The 26,890-nt window shown below is 38.7% G+C and overlaps 2 protein-coding genes across 9 annotated transcripts in view; one reads left to right on the top strand and one right to left on the bottom strand.

Annotated features, from left to right (window-relative positions):
• The window catches only part of cadpsa (Ca2+-dependent activator protein for secretion a), a 261,922-nt gene that overhangs the window by 186,583 nt on the left and 48,449 nt on the right, over positions 1 to 26,890 (bottom strand). For all 8 annotated transcript variants that reach the window (XM_084726001.1, XM_084726018.1, XM_084725974.1 and 5 more), the window contains exons 2-3: positions 18,659 to 18,772; positions 8,815 to 9,147 (exon numbers count right to left, since the gene is read on the bottom strand). In XM_084726001.1, the coding sequence (XP_084582127.1) occupies positions 8,815 to 9,147; positions 18,659 to 18,772 (447 nt within the window). The remainder of the gene's footprint in view (positions 1 to 8,814; positions 9,148 to 18,658; positions 18,773 to 26,890) is intronic.
• LOC146331010 (arylamine N-acetyltransferase, pineal gland isozyme NAT-10-like) lies at positions 10,843 to 12,846 on the top strand. Its single transcript, XM_084743845.1, has one exon. The coding sequence runs from the start codon at positions 10,849 to 10,851 to the stop codon at positions 11,719 to 11,721; it is 873 nt and encodes a 290-aa protein (XP_084599971.1). The 5' UTR covers positions 10,843 to 10,848; the 3' UTR covers positions 11,722 to 12,846.

The following is a 26,890-nucleotide window of genomic DNA, read 5'->3' on the forward strand; positions in this document are numbered from 1 at the left end:
GCAATTGTCCATGACAAGAGGAGAAAAGGAAAAAAAAAATATTCCATTTTATTCCTCAGTCTGACACTGAAAGAGCTTTTTAGGATATATGAGGATACAAACTGAGTGACCAGAAAATAACAACAGCTACAAGATTCCAGCAAACATGCTACTGTAAAAACATTTAAGCTTTACAGAGTGGTTTGTTTTTTGTGTTTGACTGCATTCAATTTTAAGTTCTAATATTTTGACCACCTCATTTACATCTATGTAGAGAAACAACTTTTCATATAACAAAATTCCTTACATCTCCATAAAGTACAATTTCAAAAACTATCTGTAGAGTTAAATCAACGCTAAAATAGTATAAATTATAATATTATAAATGCACAATTTAATGGTTTACACTGTTTCTGTAATCGATTAGTTGTTTGGTCCATATAATGTGAGTAAATGGCAAAAAATGTTGCTCAGTGTTTCCCAAAGCCCAAGGTGATGTCCTCAAATGTCTTGTTTTGTCCACAACAACCCAAGGATATTCAGTATACAGACACGACTGAGTAAAGAAACCAGAAAATATTCACTTTTAAGAAGCTAGAATCAGAGAATTTTGACATTTTTTCTGAAAAAAATTCTCAACCCAATTCACCAATTCTCAATATAGTTGCCAATTAATTAAATACATATCACAGATAGTCAGCAGTTGTACTTTTCTGAGAATTTTGAAGTATCTACATTAGAGGAGCTTGATGGACATGGCAAAAATCAAGAAAATTTGGGAAAAATACATTTTTGCATTTGCTTTTCCAAACAAAAGTTAATGCTCTTAATGAGAGCCAGGAACAACTTTACAACTTGACAAACTGACAAAAAATCCTGAAGATTTCTCTCCATTTTTCTCTTGTAGATGGTCAAGACGACTTCTACGTTCTTCTTCTTCTGCTCTGTTTATTAAGGCTGCCTATACTGCTAACTTCTGATGAAACAACGCTTTGCATGGCCTATCTCCAAACCAGCTGTTAAAAACAAATATAATTTGCATTTGCTTGTTTTGTTTTTTTCTTGCTACTTAAAAGTTTGCTTAAAATTGGCCTGACAATTATATAGAGTCATGGCCACTGACAAAACAAATCCTGCAACCCGAACTGCAGTCAATCCAAAACAATATATGTGAGTAAGTCTGTCTGATCAGCCACCTCTGAAGTTTTAATTAAGTTTAGACAAATAAAACTACTTGCTTGAACAAAACAATCTCAACTGATTGTATTAAACTTTTCTAGAGATCTCTGCTATATCACACGGTCTTGGCACTGGCAGTGTTGGGTCAGTTGGCATTGAAATGAACGCAACATCAGTATGATTTCATCCATAGCACATTTAGGGCATCTCTCCTCTGATAGGATCAACATTCTTGTTCTTGTTCTTGGAAATAGTTCAGCAAAACAAACCTCAAGGTTGGTATGAGACAGAATAACAAGGTCAGACACTTGATGCCCCCAAACCACTCATCAATCAAAACCTCCTCTCAACAGGTTGCCTGTGAGAAAAGGGCAAATGTGGCTTGATTTAAGTCTTTCTCTGGTGAGAGTCTCTACTGACATTTCAACTGCTTTTCAGCTTAACAATTTCAGTGTATGTACATTTACATTACATTTCAGTTAGAAGCTTTTTCTTCCTAATTTCTTGCTGATCATAAGTGTAAAATAATGCACTCCAATACAGCACAACCATAAACTCCTTTAAATACCATAAATACCTTCATTATTGACACAGTAGTTTGTACTGGTGTTGAGGTGTTTGTCCACTCTATTCACAAACATGGAGGGGCTCAAAATATTTGATACAAATTTCCATTATTATGCAGTCCAGTGCAACATCAGCACTGACTACGACCTAGGAACTGATATCTTTTTAAACAAAACTGGGTGCTATGTTTCATGAAGGTACAGTACAAAATGCAGCAACAATGCTGTACTAGATTGTGTTAAATTGTATAGGTGTAACTAATAAAGTGGCCAGGGACTGTAAATTTTGAATAACTTTCCACTGACTCATCACTGCTATTATATTTTAATTAGTGGATTTCTAATTCAAAAGGCAAACTGAATTTTTTTAAATTTTAATCTGAAGAAATGTGATAAAGCTGGTCAGTGTTTGTATCATTAGTCATATTATTATAAATCCAAGCTACTTCAGAGACACAATTGGTTAATTTTATAACATTCCCTTGGCTAGCAATGCAGAACACTGTATCTCAATTTTAGAAATTCTAAATGCCTTGCGACTGCATCCAAATGAAGCGTAGAGATAGGAACAGCAAATGCTAAAAGAAAATCTGGCATTCTGTAATTTAGAGTACAACAGTTTGTAGTATTAGAAGGAAGGCATATATTTAAACCTTGGATTCTTTTGCCAGATTTCTAGTGTTTTTTCCTCCCACAAGCTTTTCAGCTTATGCCTACTAACATTTCACAGTTCGTTATGTCACATTAATTAGACAACAAGCTTGAGTGTTGAAGCTGTTTAATAGTAGTTTTCTGTATTTATTGCTTACATGAAGTAGATCTGCTGCCCTGTTAGCCCACCACCCGCAGGCATTCAGGTTGGGGGCAATGCCAACCTTCTGAAGGCTCGATTACTCTCTCAGCAGAGTGTGCACGGACAGCTGTGGACACTGTGGATGCCCATTAGTTCTGGTTGTACTACTTTCTGGAGTCTGCTTGATTACCAGTCGATCTACAGTACGTTCTAGTGCTCACCTGTGGTCATAAGCTTTGGCTAGTTGGGTCATAATGCGCTTGAACAACGCAAAAATGGCTGAATTTCTTTGTCTTTCTGTGGTCTGTGGGGTTTTCAAATGTATCAGCTCTTCATCAAGTTTTCACAAAGCTGTTTTTCGGTATGAAAACACTGGTTTAGTGCAGGCACAGGGTGGAACACGAAATAGTCAGAGACGTATTTTCACATTCAGCTGGCGTTAAGTGGACGTACTGTACTAGAAGACCACCTCCCTCAGCCAGTGTCGGAATGAAACAGTAAGAGATAAAAGGATAAAGGAGCCCTGACAGTGAGCAGGATTCACCCCCCACAGTGTCTCCAGACATAGATTGAGCTGTGACAAAAGGCTGGCTGAGTACCTGAAGGCCAGCCACCAGCTGCCAACGACTGGACATGTTATTACCACATCAATCTGCTCGTACAGCCCAGCTCTCTGCCCTGTTATCATCATTACAATCTGCATATATTAATAACTCATTTTCCATCCAGCAGCACATTTTCCGTTGATGCAATACCTGGCACTTAAATAGTGGATCATCTATGCATACCAGCCTGTCTTATTGTTCCTCCTCCATGCTCAGACTGCTTCTTTCAGTTTGCCACAAAACCTGAGAAAGCCTCCACACACATCTGATTGGATTTTATTCTGCGCATGAAGGAACTGGACATGTTGTTCCGTTTATGGTTTATATCCCTTGCTGGAAGCTTCAAGGAGCTGATCACCACAAAGGTCACATGCAGAGACGGTGAGAATAAACACCATCCTTCCTAAAAAGTGACATGATGCAACACATCTTGATGAAGATGTCTGGGTAAAAGGTTTTGTGTACCAAGTCGAAGACTGCATCCTAACACTCAATGACTTAAGCCATAATGTCAGAGATGGGAAGTAACTTAGTACAAATACTTAGTTACTGTACTTGAATAGATTGTTCAGGTGTCTTGAGTATTTATTTTTCAGAAAATCTTTAACTTTTACTCCTCATATTTTAATACAAATGTCTGTACTTCCTACTCCTTACATTTTCAAAACAGGCTTGTTACTTTAGTTTTAAAGCATTTGATGGGGATTCATGATTATTTTTATTCTGCTTCCCCAACATCAAGACTGATTTCAGCCTAAATAGATGATGTAAAGACATAATAAGGTGGAAACAAAGTAAAAGACAAATGAAAATGACGTAAAAGATGCAACAAGACAAAAATTAAGTAACAAAACAAAAACAACATAAAAGATGTAACAAGATGAAAACTATGTAAAAGATGTCACAAGACATAACAAGACAAAAACGATGCAACAAGACAAAACTACGCAAGAGATGAAACAAGGCAAAACAGACGTAAAAGACAATAAGGGATTGGGAAAAGGGATGCCGTCAGGCTGAAGAAGGAGTCTTATCGAGCTTGGTTGGCTCGTGGGACTCCTGAGGCAGCCAACGGGTACCAGTAGGCCAAGCGTGCTGCAGCCCGGGCGGTTGTGGAAGCAAAAACCCGGGTATGGGAAAAGTTCAGGGAGGCCATGGAGGAGGAGGAAGAGATTCTGGCAAACTGTCTGGCGCCTCAGAAGGGGGAAGCAGTACCCTGCAAACACTGTTTACAGTGGTGGTGGGGAGCTGTTGACTTCGACTGGGGATATTGTCGGACGGTGGAAGGAATACTTCGAGGATCTCCTCAATCCCACTGACACACCTTCCATAGAGGAAGCAGAGGCTGGGGACCCAGAGGTTGACTCATTGGGGACAGTGCTTCTGGACTGGCAGACCTGGGTGGTGGTCCCCCTATTTAAGAAGGGGGACTAGAGGGTCTGCTCCAACTATAGGGGGATCACACTCCTCAGCCTCCCTGGTAAAATCTATTCCAGGGTACTGGAGAGGAGAATTTGGCCGATAGTTGAACCTCAGATCCAGGAGGAACAATGCGGTTTTCGTCCTGGTCATGGAACACTGGACCAGCTCTATACCCTCCACAGGGTGCTTGAGGGTTCATGGGAGTTTGCCCAACCAGTCCACATGTGTTTTGTTAACTTGGAGAAGGCATTCGACCGTGTCCCTCGTGGCATTCTGTGGGAGGTGCTTTGGGAGTATGGAGTTCGGGGCCCTCTGCTAAGGGCCATACGGTCTTTGTATGACCGGAGCAGGTCCTTGGTTCACATTGCCGGCAGTAAGTCAGACCTGTTCCCGGTGCATGTTGGACTCCAGCAGGGCTGCCCTTTGTCACCGGTTCTGTTCATTACTTTTATGGACAGAATTTCTAGGCGCAGCCAGGGGCCGGAGGGAGTCTGGTTCGGGGACCACAGGATCTCATCTCAGCTTTTTATGGATGATGTTGTCCCGCTGGCTCCTTTGAACCAGGACCTTCAGCATGTACTGTGGTGGTTTTCAGCCAAGTGCGAAGCAGCTGGGATGAGAATCAGCAACTCCAAGTCCGAGGCCATGGTTCTCGACCGGAAAAAGGTGGCTTGTTCCCTCCAGATCGGAGGAGAGTTCCTGCCTCAAGTGGAGGAGTTCAAGTATCTTGAGGTCTTCTTTACGAGTGAGGGGAGGATGGAGTGCGAGATTGACAGGCGGATCGGTGCGGTGGCAGCAGTAATGTTGTCATTGCACCGGTCTGTCGTGGGAAAGAAGGAGCTGAGCCTAAAGGCAAATCTCTCAATTTTCCAGTCAATCTATGGTCCTGTCCTCAACTATGGTCATGAACTTTGGGTCATGACCGAAAGAACAAGATCTCGGATACAAGTGGCTAAATGAGTTTCCTCCACAAGGTGGCGGGGTGTTCCCTTAGAGATAGGGTGAGGAGCTCTGTCACCCAGGAGGAGCTCGGAATAGAGCCGCTGCTCCTCCATGTCGAGAGGAGCCAGCTGAGGTGGCTCGGGCATCTATACCGGATGCCTCCTGGGTGCCTCCCTGGGGAGGTGTTCTGGGCATGTCCCATTGGGAGGAGGCCCCGGGGAAGACCCACTGGACACAGGACACACTGGAGTGACTATGTCACTCAGCTGGCCTGGGAACGCCTTGGGATCTTCCCGGAAGACCTGAAGGAAGTGTCCAGGGAGAGGGAAGTCTGGGCATCCCTGCTTAGACTGCTGCCCCCATGACCCAGCCCCGGATGAGCAGAAGAAAATGGATGGATGGAGGGATGGTATTTTTTACACAAGTATCTGTACGTCTACTTGAGTAAAGAACATGTGTGTCATCTCTGCCTAACCTTAACCAAGTAGTTCTTGTGAAATAACAGCTCTATGAGTTGCTTTTGTAATGTTATATTGGACTTCAATAGTGGCAGTCATGGTTAAACTCCAATATTTCATATTAATTTAACAGTTTGTTATAGAATTACAACTGCAGCATACAAATAACACTATGCCATGTACAGTTGGTACATTGTAAGTATACAGCTCACACTGTAAGCTACACTGTAGATGATAAGAGTAAAAAGCTTTATGGCTTTGCAACACCACACTGTTCCACTCCAAGTCTGTTGATTTTTTCCTGGTGTGCTCAGTGAAGCATAATCTCCACAGACAGATGTTTAAATCACACAAATCTCCTGTTTATATCTTGTCAAATAAACAGTATCTCTAATGATTAATCACGGCCCCCAGTGATGCTGTCAGTTTTCCGGTTGAACTGTAGACAGTTTCTCCCCGTCCGCTATGGAGGATGAGGTCATGAAACAAACTTTAAAAAAAAATGCCTATCAGTGAGTATGATGAAGACAATTTGGCTGGCCGCTGTCCTTTCAGATCCTCAAGACCTGCTGCTAACAGACAGCTGCCTTCAAGGACAGCAGATTTGGACTCAGTGCAGATTGTATGGACACAGCACTCCAGTAGCCAATACTTATCTCACTTTTTATGTGGATTCCAAGTAAGGCTCAGTATTAAAGTTGTTTACAGTGAAGGACAGAGTGGCCCAACCCTGGTCCTCAGGGACCCCTGTCCTGCATGTTTTAGATGTTTCTCTGCTCCAACACACCTGATTCAAATGATCAGGCTGTTGTCAGGCTTCTGCAGAGGCTTGATGATGAGCTGATCATTTCAATCAGGTGTGTTGGAGCAGGGAAACATCTAAAACATGCAGGACAGGGGTCCCTAAGGACCAGGGTTGGGCACCACTGGTGTAGAGTCATTTGCTTAAAGTTATTACAAGTAGAGGTTTGGATTGATTACCCTGAATAAAAACTAACAAGTTCTAAGGCAGTGTTTTAGCAACAAACTAAAAGCCTTTTAGAATGAACCAAATACAAGTCCAGCACATTTAGCTAATCTGATTGTTTGCCTCAATCAAAATTTACATCTAATTCTAAATTCTCATTCATTCTAACAACTAAATTTCACCAGGCATCTGCATCACATTATGGCTGCACCGTGGCAGCCGGAGCTGATCACGACCATTCTATACAATGTTTGCAATTCTACCAGCTGCAATTCAGCGCGTCCCAGAAGTGGCTCTCCACTCCACTTCAAATACATGACATCTATTTTTGACGGATGCCTCATCAATGAGCACAGAATAGATTGAGCGGGCAGGAGTTTTTTTTTTTGTTTTAGCTCAAGTTTCAAAATAAAATTCCCTGTGCAGCCTCGCGATCATAAAGAAAGAAACTATTTAACTACGTAGTGTACTTATGCCTAGTGGAATCAACCAGTTGTTCCTCTCTAAAATATATGGCAGTCCAGTGCTAGGTGTCCAGATTATGGATAATAGGAACCATTTTCTTGCTACCTTTTGGGTTTTGTAGCAATGTTTTTTCTTGTAACTGTAAGGTTGATTTGATATTAGTCATTTTTTATTGTAACTAAGGAAAACCTGAAAATACCGGAGAAAAATCTATGGTGAAAATGTAATGACCAGTAGGGGAAGCTATTATTGAAACCCCATAGGCCACAGTGTATTAGGCCACAGAAATAATGGTAAAATAATATCCATCCAAACTGTACATTTACTGCCACTAGACAATTTCACTACTAAACTTTAATCCCTCTGATCGCCAGCACCTGTCTGCTGAGTGTAGCCACCATCACTCCCTTTCAACCACAGTCACTACACACACACACACACTGCTGTTCTAATGCCACAATCATATGCATTGCATTAACGGAAAGATGGAAGATCAGGAATATTCACAGATATCAAACTATACAGGAAGTTTGGCTGCTGATGCTTAGAAATGCATGGACAAGATAGAGCTAGTACAGACGCAAGACTTCAGCATGGCGTGAACACTGTCGTCACACAAGCTAACGCTAATATGATGTCTGCAGTATGGACACATGGTTACAGTAATGTGCTGTCCACAACTCCAGTTTTTTAAGGGATACCAATAGGCCTGATGGTGTTTAAACTGGACATTATTTCTTTGACTGGAAAGACAACTAAAGATGCATCATGCACATCACTTACTTGGCCTCATTCGTGGTGCAGGGAATCAAACCCTCCAAAATCAATTTTATAGAAAAAAAATTAATTAACACACTTATCACCTCTGCATTGATTTACTGATTTTTTAATTTAATAAATCAATGCAGGGGTGATAAGTGTGTGCAGGTGGTGGCTTTTGTCTTTAAATTAGAATGAGAACTGAACCACTCAGAGCTTTGTAGGTGGGATTAGGTAAGCTTCAGCCTCTCTCTCAATTTACAGACATACCTCTTAAATCAAAAATGTTAAATGCTCCCACCACCCACTGCCACAGCTTCTACATCAACTGAAAGGACAAATTAGCCACTATTGATTGCCAAACGAACAACCACTCCCACTACAAAATCAGTTACTATGAAAATGGTGTCTGAATTATGAAATTAAATGACAATTCAAATTGACTATTAAGCTAATTTTGAGTTTGTAAATGAAAAAATATGAATGGTAAACAGCTCTGTTATTGTGCTCTTCAGCACTGAGATTTGAGTCAATGGACACAAGTTCTGGAGGAGATATTAGGCCAGAGATCGGCCATAATGTCTAAGAAATAAACAACTGAGAGGGAACATATGCATATTCCAAAACGCAAAGTGGCATATGACATATAAAACACCCTGCTCTATAGCTGAGGACTGACCTGGCAGGCGTTATAGAGGAGCTGGTGCTCAAACTTCTTGATGCCCAGGATCTGCTGGAACATCTCGTACAACTGGTCCTTGCTGAGGATGAGCTCAGAGGCGGCACTGGCCGTCATTCTCTGCTGGTGCTTCCTGGGGTCCTCTTCGCCTCGGTAGATGGTGTCGAACTTGGCCATCCAGGAGCTCAGCACCGTCTCTTTGCTCAGGCCATCAATCTCGGGCAGGCTGCGCACTCGCTTCTCTATGTGCTTCTTAAAAACTTCGCGGGAGTCACTGGCCGAGCAGCCGCCGCTCTGCACCATCCGGGACACACGGTCACTTTTCAGGAAGACCTGCAAACAGTTTGAGAATTGAAATATTTAGTTATGTTTTCTGGTTTGTTAATGAATTATCAAATGTATTGGCAGTTAATTTTAATTTCAGTTGTCAGTCATCTAATTGATTACTCAACTAATCTTTTCAGCTTCAGAGCACTGCTTGGTGTCTGGGTGTCTGGAGAAATAATGAACTTGCCATGTATCTTAGGGGTCCCTGGGGTCCAAGAGCAACTTTTTGCCCCAGGGCTCTCTAGAAGGTCAATCCAGCCATGCTGACAGGCATGACAATGTCTTAATTTCTCCCAACATGTTTAGAAACTCATCATTTTGATATGTGTGTGATATGTTTTGTGTATTATCTGTCTTTTTTTCCATAGGGAAATAGCTGTGGAGCAACACATTGAGCACTGATTAACAAAGGGTCCAGAGATAATCATCAACTTACCCAAACACAGTCACGTTTTACTGCCCATACAAGCTCAAGCCCTTCACAGCTCAGAGTTCAAAAACGGCTGAGTTGCAAGTCCTTTGTGAGGAAGCTTTGGTTCCATAGAGATACTGTGTCCCGAGAACACATAATCGTGACTGCTCTCACGTGAAACCTCTACATGAGGTAAGGATAAACACTTTCTGTTGCAGAATTAAGTGACTCTTAAATGTAACATGTAGAATTTGAACATGTCTGGAATCTGATTAAGAGATTTTTTACAGATTGAAAACAAGCATAAAATTGTACTTGATTGCACTTGATTGAAATGCACTGAGAGCATAGAAGCACCAGCTTCATCCATGTCAGACTTGATCAAGAGAAATGAACCTTGACTCATTAATAAATTCCCCTCAGTAATGAAGGATGTGAAGACTTTTGAAGGGTAACATCAGTGCTTTTCAACCTGGACCCTATTTTCCCATGTTTTCTGGGACAACATTAACCTTTGTGTTAAATAGTAAGATCCTTTTGTTTAATCAAAAACAGTTGTTTTATTGCCAAACTAACCAAACTCGCTTACAGAACTGTGATTTTTAACATTCAACATTAAACTCAGAAACAAACTCACCAAAACTGTCCTGGGTCATCTTTGCACTATTACAACAATCATCAACTCCGGTTTAGCTGAAATAAACTCTTTATTCACTGAGTTAGATTTCAAACATTTGGAGAGAGGAGCAAGAGCGAGGTTGAAAACCAGAGAAGTAGCAGAAAGAAACAGCATGTACAGCCAGAATACTTACATCTAACTCAGTGGATTGAAGGTTAACTTTGAACACACCAGAGTTGTTGATTCTTGGAATAGTCAAAACACAATCCAAGACACCTAAATGAAGATGATGATAATGATATTCAAATGACAGTTTTGCAAAGGGAATCTGGTTAGTTCGGCAAGAGCAAAAAAACACAGCTGGTTGTGGTTAAACAAAAAAGATCTATACTTAAAAAAGGTCCTTCCCAGTAGGGATCCTTTCCATAATGTAGTTAGAAACTTCTGAGAAGCAATCTGAGCCTGTCAGTGGCGTAATCCTGGAGGGATTAATTGGTAGCTGAGTTTTGCTTCTGGCTCTGCATCAATTTCAAAAACTCAGAACAAAATTCGGGTTCTAGGCTAAAAAACAACTAATTTACCCTTTAACTTTTGAGACAATCAAGATAACTTTGCAAAGTGCACCTCTATAACAACTAGATTTAAAATCCATGTAATGTCCTTTATTACAGCTGAGATGAATTTGAAGGAGTACTTCAAAAAGATTGGTTTCCATGGCTCTTTTGATAAACTGGATCTTGCAACGCTGACATTGATCCACAAACTGCATGTCATGACAGTTCCATTTGAAAACCTCAGCATTCACTGTGGTGAGAGGATCACCATGGACCTGGAGGTTATTTTCAATAAGATAGTGAGGAGCAGCCGCGGGGGCTGGTGCCTTGAGAACAACTTCCTGTTTGGCTGGGTGCTGAGAGAAATGGGCTACGTCACCACGACCCTGGGCTGCCGTGTTTTCTACAGTGCCCTAAATGACTTTGGCCCCCTGGAATCCCACCTCATCAACAAGGTGGTCATTGATGGAAAAGCTTATTTAGCAGATGTGAGCTTTGGGGTGTCTTCACAAGTATGGGAGCCTCTGGAGCTCATCTCTGGAAAGGACCAACCTCAGGCAGCGGGTGTCTTTCGCCTCATAGACAAAGGGGACTTCTGGGTGCTGGAGAAAACCAGCAGAAAGCCAGTGGTTCTCAATCCAGACTTCACCAAATCAAGCCTGGTGAACAGGCAGGAAAAGAAGCTGATCCACCGCTTCACCTTGGTGCCTCGAGGGGTCGATCATTTCCTCGAGACAAACCACACACTGCAAACAGATCCTACTCTGCTGTTCATCAATAAGTCCATCTGCTCTCTGCAAACACCGACAGGGTTCAGAGCTCTGATTGGCTGGACCTACAGTGAGGTCACCTACAAAACTGAGGAAGGAGTTGATGTCATAGACATGAGGGACATAGCAGAGGATGAGATAGAGCAAATTCTGAGGGAAAAGTTCAATATAAAGCTGCAGAACAAACTAAAGCCTGCGAGCAACAAACCACTGTACACACTCTGAAATCCACACATTCTGTTGTGTGTCTCATTCTTGAGAACTAGGACAAAACCATATTTCCGGGGGTTTGATTTTTAATCTTGAATTATGCTGGGAAAATATTTTTTGAACAGATCAAACTCTCAGCTATTAATACTTGGGCCAACCTCTCAGTGATTTAAGTTTTTGTTAAATGTAGATGTGGCGTTAACAAAATGTTACATTACATACATATAATGTTACATATTTTTTAAAGTTGCACAGTGTTCTCTTAATCAAAATCTGTCATGGACACATCTGATAGCAATATTATTTCATGAATATGTGGGGAAAAAAAGTTGCTTGAGCAGTATTCCTACATTTTTTAAACCAGGAAGTGAGACAGGGGTCCTTAGGGAATAGCTAACCCTTTTTATGCCTGATTAAATCATATTTTTGTGAAAGTCTAAAGCACAAATGAAATCCCATTCACCTCCATTCTATTCAATTAAGAGAAACAAAGGAGAATTTCAATCAAAGGAAACATTTGTGCGTTAAGTGAAAGCTGACTCACATTTGAAAGACTGAACACAAGCTTGTGATTGATGGGTGGTAAATTCCTGTCACCTGCTCTCAACACTGCCACCCTCTCTGTAACCCTTTGTCTCTGTTTTCCTCTGTCCTTCTATTTCTGTCTGTCTGCCTCTGTCAGTGTTACCCTGGAGCTAAAGCCGAGCTGAGAGCTTTGGGTTTTAATTGAATTGGATAACCTGTGCCACCAGCTTCATCTGTTAAATATCACACTGCTCTCATTTGGCTGGTTTGTGCTGCCACATTAACTGATAAGGAAGTGCCAGTCAATGTGTCAGCACCAGCAACACAACACACACGCACTCCCAACACCACCCGCAGACCTACAAGTGTAACATTTGTTCCTCAGTCAGCTTTTACAAAACACAGAAATGATACAGTCCTGTAATAATGACTGATTATTGAACTGTGTTGACCTTTAAAACAACATGGAACTTGGAGGAAATCTGAAGTCTCAAACTATTTGGATACAGGTCATCTAGCTGAAGCTTGCAGCCTGGTCCCTGGTCAGTGATCAGAATTAAATTAAAACCAGTTCAAAGCTCTGTGTAGTAGCCTCAAGTTCACCATGTTCTAATATGTGAGAGCAATGAGAATGTTCTCATTCAGAATGGATTATTCAAATCTAAACTGACTACTGTTTTCTCATAGATTCCAAAGTGGAACATTCTAGAAATGGACTATTATTATTTAGAATGGAATGTTCTAATATATAGTAGGACTAACAGAGGATTCAATTCTGAAACATAGAAACTGAATACAATATCTGGTTCCTATTCCAAAATAGGAAATTCTAGACTGGAACGTTCTAATCTACAATGACTATTATTTTTTTTATAATAGATTTGAAAATGGGACATTCTAGAATAGAATGTTCTGAATGAACATTCTATTCATAGAATGTGATGTTCTCTTTCAGAATGGAATATTCTAATTTTCCAATTCAATTCAAAATAGAACATTCTAGAACTAAATGTCTGTTAATAGAATGGTCTAATTCAGAATGAAATGCTCTGATCTAGAAGGACCATCATTTTCTCATAGATGATTTGATTTGAAAATGCTGAAACACAGTGCAACATCTGGTTTCTATTCCAAATTAGAACACTGTAGAATGGAATGTTCTAATCTAGAATAACTACTATTTCCTGATACATTCCAAAATAGAACATTCTAGACTAGAACATTCTAGACTAGCACTTCACACACGATCCCTCTCCCTCCTCTCTGCTGTCTCTGTAGTTCTTCGTAGTTATGATTAATCGACAGGGAGTGATTAAATATTTAAAAGTACACAAATGGGAAAATCACCCACCACTGAAGTGTACGAGACAAGAATGTTCTGCAATGGAATGCTCTAATTCAGAACGGAATGTTCTTATCTAGTAGGAGTATTATTTTCTCAAAGAAGATTTATATTTGGTTCCTATTCCAAAATAAAACATTCTAGAATGGAATGTTCTAATCTAGAATGACCAATCAAGAATACAATGTTCTACAATGAAATGTTGTAATTCAGAATGGAAAATCCTAATCTAGTAGAAGTATTATTGTCTAATAGAGTATTTGAGTCCAGAACGTAAAAATGGAATAAATAAAAATGGTTCCTATTCCAAATAGAAAATTCTAGAATGGATTGATATTATTGTCTAGTAGATTCCAAAATAGAATGTTATACTGCAATGGGATGTTCTATTTCAGAAAGGACTGTTCTATTTTTCTAATAGATTCCAAAATATTCTATTCTAGAATGTTCTGCAATGGAATGTTCTAATCTAAAATGACTATTATATTCTAACAGATTCTAAAATAGATCATTTTAAAATAGATCTATTCTAAAATAGATCACTTTAGAATAGAATGATCTGCATGGATGTTCTAATTCAGAATGGAATCTAATCTAAGAAGACTATTATTTTCTAATAAATGATTTGATTCTAGAACATAGAAATGCAATACAATATCCTGTTCCTATTCCAAAAAAGAACATTCTAGAATGGAACGTTCTAATGTATAATGACTATTATTTTTTAATAGATTGCAAAAAACCTGAATATCTTTTAGATGTGGACAACACAAGATATCTGAGGACATCAGCTTGGGCTTTGAGAAGCACTGATCAACATTTTTCACTGTTTTCTGATATGTTCTGAAACAATCAATGAATTAATCGAGAAAATAATCAGAAAGATTAATCGATAATAAAAAAAATAATTGTTAGGTGTAGCCCTAGTACATTTTAATTCATCTTTTTAAAGAACTTACCACTATTTAGTGAATGTCATTTGCATGCTGTAGGTGTCACTACAGGTATCTAATCTTAACTTCACTGTGTTCTAAAAGGTGATGGTAATGAGAATGTTCTGATTCAGACTGGATTGTTCTATTCTCTGTTCTTAGGCTGATATAGGAAGAAGATAGAACAGAATCAGGATGAAGATAACAGGACAGTTTATTAGGCACACCTTGCTGCAACAGCCAACAGGTTAAATTTGATTCTGGTTTCTACTGATTCATGTAATTTTGTTTCAATAAAATATTTAAATGTGTTAAATATGTGTTATGTTGCTAGATTGAGACAAATTTTAAAAAATAGCCATTTATATCTATATGAGCCATTCTGTAAAATTTACCCCTTTAGAGAATGCAGTCATTTTCACATTATTAATTTAAACTTTTAGGTAAACATTATATGTTGCCATTGGCAACATCTTTTGTTGTATAGTGTGTGAAAGAATTGCATCATAAGTTAGCCTTCAATATGGATAAGAGAGAGAGTTATGACTGCAAATCAGAGTGAAGGAGAGTCTGATGGTCACTTTCATCTCAGATCTATATTTTCTGAACTATATACTATAAACACTCAATTCTATATGATATTATAGTGTATATACTCTATAGAGCAGTGTCACCTGCATGAGCTAAATGACAAGTAGCAACGCATAGTCACAGACAAGAGGATCATGAAGACACGCTGCTGCCAGTAGTTTTACTAGAATATTCATATAATATTTCTGTGATCATTCAAGCATCTGTGCTGTTGAAAATAGAGCCTCAGACCAGTGCAGCAGGTCATGTGACTGAGGACATTAACCTGCACTGACCACACCGTGCTCAGCTGCTACAGTTACATGATTCCAGGTAAAGTTTTTACACTGTCAAAACTGTGGTGTGTTCTTCAAAATGAGCATAATTATGATGCTGGTGGTGTTGATACAGGGCATGCTCCCATTGGGCCGTTCCCCATCTTAAACATTAGCAAATTACTGTCTGCTTTTAACTTGAAAATCACATTCTACCCATTTATTCTATTTCGTTATCTGTTGCTAATGCAGTGTAATTGAACAGTCATGCAACTAATCCTCCCCTCATGAAGGTTCTAATGTTCAGCTTTTGTTAAAACTGTTGTAGAGAGATGTTCATTTAACTGTGTGGTCATTTTGGTGGATGCAGTTTGTGCTGCTGTTGAACTGTATTTCATTATAGAGGCAGGTGTTTTTATTATTTTCTCTGCCCTTTCAAATCAATGAGGGAAGGCTTAATAACATAAACACCTGTCTGTGTTTCTTATTTATACCAGACAAAATGTTAGAAAGAACTCAAAGTACTGAACAACATACACAATTCAACAACATCGCAAACAATGGAATTAAAAATGACCATAAATTTGTCTCTCTTAACAAGCCTCTCTCCCAGAAATCACATTAGTACTAAATGTTTTTTGCTTCTGGTAATGTCTGCATGCATTATGTTCCTGAGCAACTTTTTTACATTCCATTAAGTGCTGCGTTCTTCTCCTGGATAAATCTCATAAGGAGGTGGTCAGGTGAGCATGCCAGACTTTGGCACCAGACACCACGTTGGCATCATATGGAGATGTGAAATGGGCAAAATTACAAATAAATTACTAAATAAATAAACTGATATGCTATCATATGTACTAAAATAATATTAAAAATAAATGTAGGCAAAATGGCACACCAAAAAAATACATTTGAAAAATTCAAAACCAGTGTCTCTTCCCAAGAATCATGACCCAGTTACTCAAGATAATCCACAGACCTTGTTGTGAGCAGTTTCATGTAGGAACTTCTTTGTTTCTACAATAGAATTTGTTGGACCTTCATTAGAATCTATTTTCTTTTCTACTAGAAAGAAAATAGTTCTCACATGAAACTCCTTCTGCATTTTGAGTGACATGTCATGATTTTAGGAAAGAGAAACTGGTTTTGAATTTTTCTAATGTATTTTTGATGCTTTGAGCACAACAAGCTAAGCGCCATTTAGTCCCATCATACTGGAGAGAAGGCAGACGTCTCTACGTCTGATATCTCCAAAACTCTGCAGCTCACCAAATCTAGATCAGTCATTCCCACACACTGGGTCGGGATCCACAGGTGGGTCACAGGACATTTTTTTACTATATGGTTTTCCTGATGAGAGGAAATAACATTTACAATAACATTATATAATATTTAACATTTCACATTGAAGAAGCTGAAATCAGAGAAAAAAACTGACTTTTTTTCTTTAAAACTGACTCAAACTGATTAATTGATTATGAAAATAGTTGGCATTTAATTTAATCGATTAATCGTTGCAGCTTTAGTCAAGATAATATAGGTGATGTGGGAGTGCAGATAAAATGGTGAGGAACATTTATTTATGCACAAATGAAGTCTTACCAAGATTTATTAGTAAGGTGTGCTGTGGACTGAGTCATGATGGCGTGTTATTCCCCAAGAAGAAAGTCTGGGAAACATTGATCGAGATGGATAAACAGCACTACCAGGGATGAACCATCCCTTTAATTTGCTTCTTTAATTACTTACTTTGTGCAAATTCCACTATCTCTCACTTTCCCATCTAATTTTTCATTTCATTTATTATTCAGTTTTCAATTTATTTATTTGTTTGTTTCTGTATTTTCCTTTTACATTTTTATATTATTTGTTCCCCAAGCTTATTTATTTCTGTTTTTCTTTAAGCATTATGCTTCATTTTGCAAATGAGGGGGCATTTATTCAGAGTGTGTCAATGGGATCAGCTTTTTGCCTACTGGCTGACTGACATAAGAGTTCATAGAGTGATTATATATGCCTCGCAGTTTGGATTAATGTACAAAATACAATTATTCTGTGTTCACAGTAATAAAACAGCATGGAGGACTTGATCTTTGACTTGTTATTAGCTTCTTGTAATGTGGAAAAACCAAAGAAGTGAATCTCATTCAGCTGGCTGTGACTCACTGCAGACACTTTGTGTTAAATGTCGAGTTGTAAATGAACACTGCAGTCCAACTTGTTTATAAGTGTGAGATGCAGAGAAGAACTGTGGCTCTTCTTTCATCACATTTTATTTCCCTCTCCTCCTCTGGCTGGATCAGGCCCACTGAATCCTGGCCGTCTGGGAGCACATTATTAAGACCACCCTGAGGAGCTCGGTGCGCTCTCTGCATCATTTATCACAGCCAAGACAAGTTATCTCCGCTGAGGTTTGGATACTTTCACCCCATTATTAGTTTTCTTGCTTGGACGGATTCATTTTAAACAAGAGGAGGCTCACCAGGGGAGCTTAACATCCCAAAAAAAAGGTTTCAGACATCTGAAAGGACATTAAGGTTGCAGACATTTGCTTTTTATGAATAGTCATATGGAATTAACATATATCTTATGAATTCCACAGAGAAACTGATTTTTTTTTCATCAATAGGAAGGTCAGAAGCCAGGTCAAAGCTATGAAACACAGGGCTAGTAACTTAATACACAGCAGTAAATAATACATATACATACATATATATATCACCCATTTTTTCACTTTATGAAAAGTTTATATTTGCCTCCATTTTTAAAACTTTTAAACTTGCTGTGTCCCAGAAAGCTAAAAAAAAAAAAAAAAAAAAAAAACTTGTGTCCCAGAATCTCAACTCTCAGACTTTTACAAAAACAGGCATAATCAGGCATAAAAAGGGTCAGCTATACCCTAAGGACCCCTGTCTCACTTCCTGGTTTAAAAAAGGCAGGAATACTGCTCAAACACTGGTAAACTTTATATTTTTAGACAAATTCATGAAATAAAATTGCTATCAGATGGGTGTCATGTCAACGCTGTAGCCCTTCTAAATCAAAGCTAGATAAGAATTACGATTTAAAAATGTGTATTTTGATTAACATTACCAGAACTCTGAGACAATTGAAATAATAAAAGGACTGCTCACTATGACTATGCTGTGAAATGAGAAAAATGGAACAACAAGAGTTTAATCTTTTAAAATATATTTTCCCAGCAAAAGAACCCCTTCAAAACACAGTTTTGTCCCATTTATCAAGAATGAGTGATATAATTTGGTGATCTGGGTGAAATATGCATGAAAGGGACAATAGAGACTCACGTCATAGTAGCTCTGGACGGCGTTGATGAAAGCCTCATCAGCCACAATCTGAGTGTCTCCGCTGAGGAACGCCTGGAACCGTTCTTTGACTGTCTGCAGCTGCTGCTTACTGATCTGAAGGAGACATGACCAAACAGGAGACACACAGGTTATTTCAGTTTATGACAGTGGTGGACACAGGACTGAAAATCTGTACTCAAGTACAAGTGTTGTTACATGACTAAAATATTACTCAATTACAAATAAAAGTACTGGTGTTAGAAAAATACAAAGTACAAAGTGCTCATCTCAAAAACTACCCAGAATATTAGTTACTTTTAACCACAGATGTTTAATTCATTATCAATAGCAGACATTCAATCAAAAAGGTTTCTGTCTCTCCAAATCTTCAGTCTAAATTACTCCCATCTTCACAAATGATTCATAATTAATAATTTATAAAAGACAAAACATTTTTTTCTCATTTTCTTTTTTTTTTTTTTTTGGCAGGGGTTTGTTTTGTCATCTTTTTCTCATTCTAAGTTTTAGTTTCGTAATTCAACAAACAGCTCTGCCTAATGAAACTGTGGAATGAGGTGCAGTTACTGCCATGTCTAGACTACTGATTAAATATTCATGGTGGATACAGTTTTAATTGGTTAAATCCTGATGCCGATTAATCGATTAATGATTAATCATTAACATCCTTACTGCAGACCTGTTCTGCTGAAGTGTTTGGTTTTTCATGTGATGTCTTGAGAGGTCGGGAGCTTTTCTCTTGGACAGCCAGGCTTTGCTTTCCAACTTCAGTTCAGTGTACTGAGTCTTTTCATAACAGGACAACTTATTCTCAGAAGATAAACAAAACCAAAACAAAATTAAATTAAAATCAAAACTGAACTTAAGTGTCTTCTTTCTAACAACACCAGAGGACTGTTCCTCTCTGCTTGCCTCAGAGCTGTCACTGCTCACTGCTGTCTCTGCACCCTCACTGGGGGTCTAATCAGCTCATCTGGTTGGGCTGGGCAGCAACCCTTGTCATGACCGCCCTCCTGACTGTGGGTTTTGTAGTCTTTTAATGGATGCCATGAGGCCATGGGTTGTCCTCGCTGCAGCCACGACGCGTCACCCCTCTATGACACAACCTCTTCTGACATCACAGTTTTCATCAGACCACCTTACTGGCTACAAAAATGCACATGAAAGATTTGGATATTAATTCAACTTGTACTCAGTACTCAATAATGATTTTGAAAGTAACTAAGTAGATTATATGGTATAACGAATACTTAATTCCAAGTAAAAGTACAGACTTGAAAATCTTTTCAGAAGTACAGGTACCTAAAAGAACTACTTAATTACAGTAATTTAAGTAATTAGTTACTTCTACCCCGGTTTATGAAAACCACTACTAAAACTTGAAATTTCCAACCTAATAGTTAAAATAAAAACAAAACTAGAGCTTTTTTTTCCAACAATATGTAAAAATTATAATATATGTTATAATTTTAGAGACCTTATTGTAAAACTAATACATTTTGTGCTGTGGATCAATGTAGCTATGACACATCTTGGTTGTCTTCAGACTTTTTCATTTATCCATGCACCCTGGACACACTTGAAATTGTGCCAAAAATCCTTCTCTGCTTCTAGAAACCTCAAGGCAAGGCAAGTTTACAGGAGTAAAGAAATACATTAAAATAAAATGTTAAAGGAACATTGCATTGGAAAGGGCATTAAAATTGCATTCATGAGACCATAAACAATAGGCAAAAGCACATTTAGGCTGAAATAAAATAATAAAACAAATACACATTTTAAATGCCTTATTAAAGCTGTGCTGCAAATATAAATCTCAAATTTTGCAGAATTTCCTCCACAGTCTTTTGTTTATTTTGTGACCCAAATAAAATCTCATGTGACCCACCAGAGGGTCACAACCCAGTGTTTGGGGATGGCTGGTCTGCACAGTGAATCATTGAAAGGTGTTGGTTACAGAGATGTAAAAGATAACCAGAGCGAGCATGAACAGACTGTAGTGTCATGCTTCAATAATGCTCCTGTGTGAGAGCAGTCAGCAGAGAGGCAGCACTGCTGACTGCATCTGCTCAGTGACGATCCCTACAGGAGGAAAGAGAGCTGTAACAGTTCAGAGATGCACTCACTGATACCAGTTCAGAGATACACTCACTGATACCAGTTCAGAGATGCACTCACTGATGCCTAATAGCACCTGAAATCCCCAAATTACCTCCTAACACACTGCTGGTGTTTGACAATTCAGCTCAGCTCAAAATCCAGTTTGAAAACAATCACAGAGAGCTGGGAGGAGACGCTGGGTTATAAAGTGTTGCTGTGAAGCAAAACAAATAGGAGGATTTTCAAATGAACATCATCTAGAGTTAAAGAATACGTGATAAAAAATCATTTTTGTCACGTAGGAGATGGCAGCATCAGTATATGCTGTAGGTCTGTAGAGAATCTCACAATGATATGTTGTTCTGACAGCAGGAGTATTGTGCTATATATAATAATAACAATAACTTTATTTATACAGCACCTTTAAAGTTCACAACATGCTTTGACAGACAGGGAAAAAGAGCAGGATACCCAATAGTCTTGGGTAACATCCGTTTTTTCCATATCTTCACACCCTGCTGACATTTTACCAGGGTGTACTGTGGCGGCACACCGTACTCCACTGTGACTGATACTCAGCAGAGCTGATCATCATAATGGTTATTCCCACATGCAGGAGCTCCACTTCAGTCTCGAGAAGCTGCTGCCTTTATTCACTGACAAACTCAAACCGAAATTGTAAATTTACAGCATGGTCTCTGCGCATATTATGACAGAACGAGAACTTCCCCGTTCACTTTTCCCTCCACTCAGCACGCATTCACCATAACTCTGTCACCAGTAATTAGTCTGCCCCCCTCCCTCTGTGATGCTCGATAAAGTTACACACTCACAGTGAAACAAATCCAACATAAAACAGGGGCAGAGACATTTTTCATCTTTTTAATTAGTTAGTCCTGTAACTTTATTCCCGAAACGTTAAGTTCTTCTAATGAAAGTATGTTTGTCTGCTAAGCTGTGCTGCCATGCAGACACTGACCCCTGGTGGTGAAACCACTGCACACTACAATACAGCATCTCAGTACCAGTTAATTCGAGAGTGGAGTGTCTGTATTTACTGTATAATGGTATTACTATATTATATATTACTATTACTATCAGGATGTCTTAATACCCTGGTATACCATAATAACTTTATACCAACCGAGCCTAATAACCAGGCAAAATAACCACAGAAGGCAAAACGGAAGCAAGAAAGAAAACTAAGCTAAAATTTTAGTAAAACAAACACACAAGCAAAAGACACTGAAACTTAGTTAAGATAAGACAAAACAGAAAAAGAGATAAGAACGGGAAAAGAAAAAACATGGCAATAAAAATAAAATAAAAAACGAAAAGGCTCCCGCACACTGTCTCACTTTCTGTTAATTTATTATTTATTATTTTAACAGAAAGCGAGACAGTGTGCGGGAGCCTTTTCTGTTTTTCTTCAAGCTGAATCTTCCTCCTACACACCTGTCATACTTTCAGGTGTGCAGAGACCTTTTTTAACAATAAGAATAAATTAATAATGATAAATAAATAAATAGAGGGAGAAGAATGCAAAATATTACATGATGTTGTCTAGTCAATATATATAAATAATATTTATATATTAAAGAATATTATTCTGATGAAGTACAGATCATTCTAGACTGTGTTAATAATAAAACTAAAGGGCTTTTTACACTGCCTATTCTTAGCCCAGGGCTAAGAGTTAACCCTGGGCTAATGTAGTCCCTTTTCTCACACACATTATTAATCCATTATTAACCCAGGACTTAGCTAAGGTCAGGGCCACTCTGTTAGACTAGCTGTTGTAGTCTAGAATGACTGTTATTTTCTGATAGATTCTAAAATGAAACATTCTAGAATAGAATGTTCTAATTCAGAATGTAATGCTGTACTGTGGAATGAAATAGCATAGCATATTTAAATTCTATCCTAAAATACAATGCTCTAAAAAAAAAAAAAAAAGAATGATCTCTTCTGTCGTGGCATTTTTTTATTCTGATCAAGAACAGATCATTCCACACTGTGTCAGAATAAAACAAATGGAAGTCATTTGCATGTTGTCAGCTAATGAATATAGAACAATCTGAAATGGGATGCCCTAATTCAGAATTGAATGTTCTGTGATAGAATGACTATTATTTTCTAATAAATTCCAAAACTGAACAGTCAGAATGTTCATACTATCATATCTGTGCATAATAGAATTGCACAACATAATGCTGCTACTCTCTTTTTCTAGACACCGTTGAGGACACAGTTGCCTTGTTTGAATAAACTCAGTTGGAAAGCACACAGTGTCTGCAGAGCTGGACTAAGTTCAGTCTGTTGAGTCAGCAGTATGGCCAGGGTTGCCAGGTCCAGGTTTTTCCTGTGGAAATTGGCCTACTTTTGTTTTGTACCACATGTTGAATAGGTTGCTGCTGGTTGGATAGACCTCTTTTGAACACCAATTATGAACATCCACATACATAAGCACACACACAGTGTGCCTAATGATCTTTGCCCGCAAGCACTTGTTTTATTAGCAGCTGGGGTGGGTTTGATCTGCCATTTGGCTTTGGCTTTGTCTCACAGACCTGGCAACCCTAAGCATGGCTAATGTAGCCTCACCCTCTGCACGTTCGCCAGTGGTTTCTGAGGTGGAGGGGGACCCAGAGTCTCTTGCTTGTTACAAAATGATCACAAGAGAGTCTGTACACACACAAAAATAATACAACTAATTAGCCAGTATGTTCATCATATGAAGCCAGTTGTCTGTTATGGACAGGCACTGCTCAGTGATTTCTTGGGTTATCTAGCTCACATGATTTCACAAGGATTTATGTTTAGTATTGTGTTAATTAAATGTTGTTGTTGTTTTTTCACGAATAGACAGATTTATCTTTGCTAATAATATGTTGAATTCAAGTCAAATGAGCAATATGTAGTCACTGTCTCACTGTCCAAATAGTGAGTTGAAGCCATAGATTATACATAAAATATACTATAATCCTGTTAAATACCCAATCTTTGGATGAAGCGAGTTGTTTCTCCTACCCACTCCTCCCTCAGAAGTGGCAGAGACATGGCAACCTCATACACTGACAATAACAAGCAAGGATGAGTCCTCCACTGTAACTTCATCGGCTGTTTATAACTGTCAGTTGTATGTAAAGTTAAGCCCTGAAAAAAAAGCCCACTGCTCTGAAAAAACACTCTGGACAATGAGTTGTGCTGCCTGCCAAACTCCATTAACATTTTGCTCAATTTAACAATTATTAACATCTACACCTTCTACAAAATAATTAATGATTTCTTACAACTCATAAACACACACTTACTCATTCAGTGAAAGTTCTGCATTAATTTGAACTCTGATTAATGTGACACGGACACACAACACAGTTATTCAGGTTAAGAATGGAAATTTAAAGGGGGGCACATGACTGCAGTGTTCACATCGACAGAAGTATTTCAACTTAATGTGTTTTCTTGTTCTCTGATGACACATCACAGTTGTTTTATGATTTATTACAGTAAATATATTACAGACTTCTCCTTTAATCTGTGTTTTCAGAGATATTTTTGATTTTTGTGGGGAAAAAAGTTAAACTCTTAAAAACTTTCTAAACATTATCAAATAATAATTCGGTGGCACCCTGACAGTAACTTTCAGACCCCATGTTTAACACCCAGGAGTTAAAGGATTAAAGTCAGTTTTTAAAAGAAAAAAAAACGCTTAACCTGATAACAAACTTTATTAAGCTGAGAGTAAACTTTTAGGAGGTAAACATCCTGCTGGAGACACTACTTTTAATAAATATGACAAGATTTTAAAAATAATGCTGGTTTTATACTATGGATGATAGCCTGGATCACACTGTGTGGTGGTCCCTTGTTACAACTTATACACAAACACCACACACACACACACACACACACACACACACACACACACACACAAATGTGATGTTTACTAATAATACGTTATTACATGTAATACTGAATCATCCGTCAAAGAAGACAACAGCACTAAACTGAAATGGCCAATAAGAGCCTTCCTCCCTGCTAGATGACTCCACACCCATTGGTCAGTTCCCGTCCATAGCCCCTGGTAACCGTTGCCATGGCTACTGCAGCAGAGGAAGCGGTATGAGATTACAGCTTCCTTAATGGGGGTCAAAGTTGAGATGAACTACAGCAGAGCCAGCTGTGTGCTACTGTTTATCCATAAATATTGTTAAAGAGCAGGTCAGAAGGAAATCTGTGCAGCTGGTGAGGAGACAGCAGGTCAATGTGTGTCTCACAGATGTGTCTTTAACTAACTTTAAAATAACACATCCTAAAACCTCTGGCAGCTTAATACAGATGCAGACATTCTGTGGCATCACTTTATTTGGTATAGAAAGTCCAACATACTGTAGCACCAAATGTTCACTTTTAAACCTGAACAGGGAAGCAGCCTATTAGCATAGCTGCTGGTGCATGTAAGCCTGCAGCGTGTACTTTATTGTACACACTTTCTTGCACTAGTTTAGTGTAATTTACTTGGAATTCTTTAAAATTTTTAACAGCAATGGTACTACCTGACTTGTGACAGAGAACTCAGTTTCCAGTGTCCATATGATGACTCATGTTTAAGATCACTGAGTCATTTCTGCACCTCTATGGTTACATCTGAAAGATCAGGGTAAAAGAAATGATGGCTGACTGCTTGTCAAAGACAGAATGCCAAATCCAGCCTCTGGAGTTACAGTCAACCAGTTTATTATGTTCAAATATGTGATAATGATGAGAAAGTTCCAATTCAGACTGTTCACTATATTCTCTAAATTTCCGGTGGGAGTCAGTGTGCCTTTTTTTTGACCCGTCAGTCTGACACTACAGAGCCACCATAGTTTAGAAGTGACCTGTCACTGGTGCCAGTGGTCCCCTGCTATTAAGCTATAAAATGTTTAAAAAGCTCCAAAACAAGACTAAGTGTAGCTTAATATAATGTTGCTGGGGATACTGTCTTCAGCACCAGTTGAACGGAGGGTGGTAGAAAATACACAGTGAAAAAGTTGTGTTTATCGTGCTGCTTTGCAGAGTGTGTGAGGAGTGGACAGAGGGAACATACAGACATACAGAGAGGAGAGGAAGAAGAAGAGGAGAAAGAGACAGGAGGGAAAGAACAGAAAGGAGCGGTGTCTCAGTCAGAGACTGAACACACACACACAGACAAACACCCTCAGTGCCGCACTGGAGATCTAATCTCTTGTCTACATGTCCTTCCCTAACATTTAAGTCTTGCTTTTATTTGTTGATAAATAGTAAATTTCATCATAGTTTTTGCCATCATAAATTACTTTTTATTTTGTCATCATCTTGTCTTCATCAGTGAAAAAATATCATTGACGAAGACATTGATGAAAATTGTTTGGCAACAAAATTAAAACTGATGGTCTAGAATAGAATGTTGTCTAAAAGAGGATTCTATTCTTGAATATAGAAATAGAATATATACATTCTGTTCCAAAATGGAATCTAACAGAATGTTCTAAGCTGTAATGGCAGTTATTTTCTAATAGAGGATTCAATTGAAGGTCTTTGCACACTCCACCATCCATCCTGTGTGTGTAAGTATCCAACTCAAATCCATCCAACTCACACCAACAAAGTCGACCCAAATTTTAGGCATCATGATCGATGTCCAACTAACCTTCAAGGTCCACATGGCTTTAATTGCTCAGTCATGTCAATTTTCACCATACAACATCAGGACGATCAGACCCTACCTATTGTGACCTATGTAACCTACTTCTGTAGCTTCTAACTGAATCTCTGTGGTTTGAAGTTCAGTTTCTCTCCAGCGTCGCTGTTTGTGCTGCCTTATTGTACTGTGTGATGTTTACTTTGAGCTATATCGAAGTTCTGTTATTACTAAATTTGCTGTTTCATGTTAAAGGCTTTTAAATTACAAAATAAAGGGGGATTTTATCTACTGTTTTACAGACACTTAACTCCAGATAAGCACATCATCAGTTTAAGATATTGGTTCCCAACCTGGGGTCACAGGTTGTCATCATAAAGAAGAAAATGTGATTAATTCTCAACTTGTCTCAAATCACACAATTGACCCAATCTATCATCCTCCCAGTT

The sequence above is a fragment of the Lutjanus erythropterus genome, chromosome 2 (genome assembly GCF_056507025.1).
Source record: "Lutjanus erythropterus isolate fLutEry1 chromosome 2, fLutEry1.hap2, whole genome shotgun sequence".
Classification (NCBI taxonomy): domain Eukaryota; kingdom Metazoa; phylum Chordata; class Actinopteri; order Lutjaniformes; family Lutjanidae; genus Lutjanus; species Lutjanus erythropterus.

What these genes read in the sequence shown, in the direction of transcription:
- LOC146331010 (XM_084743845.1), top strand. Translation starts at nt 10,849, where the DNA reads ATGAATTTGAAGGAGTACTTCAAAAAGATTGGTTTCCATGGCTCTTTT.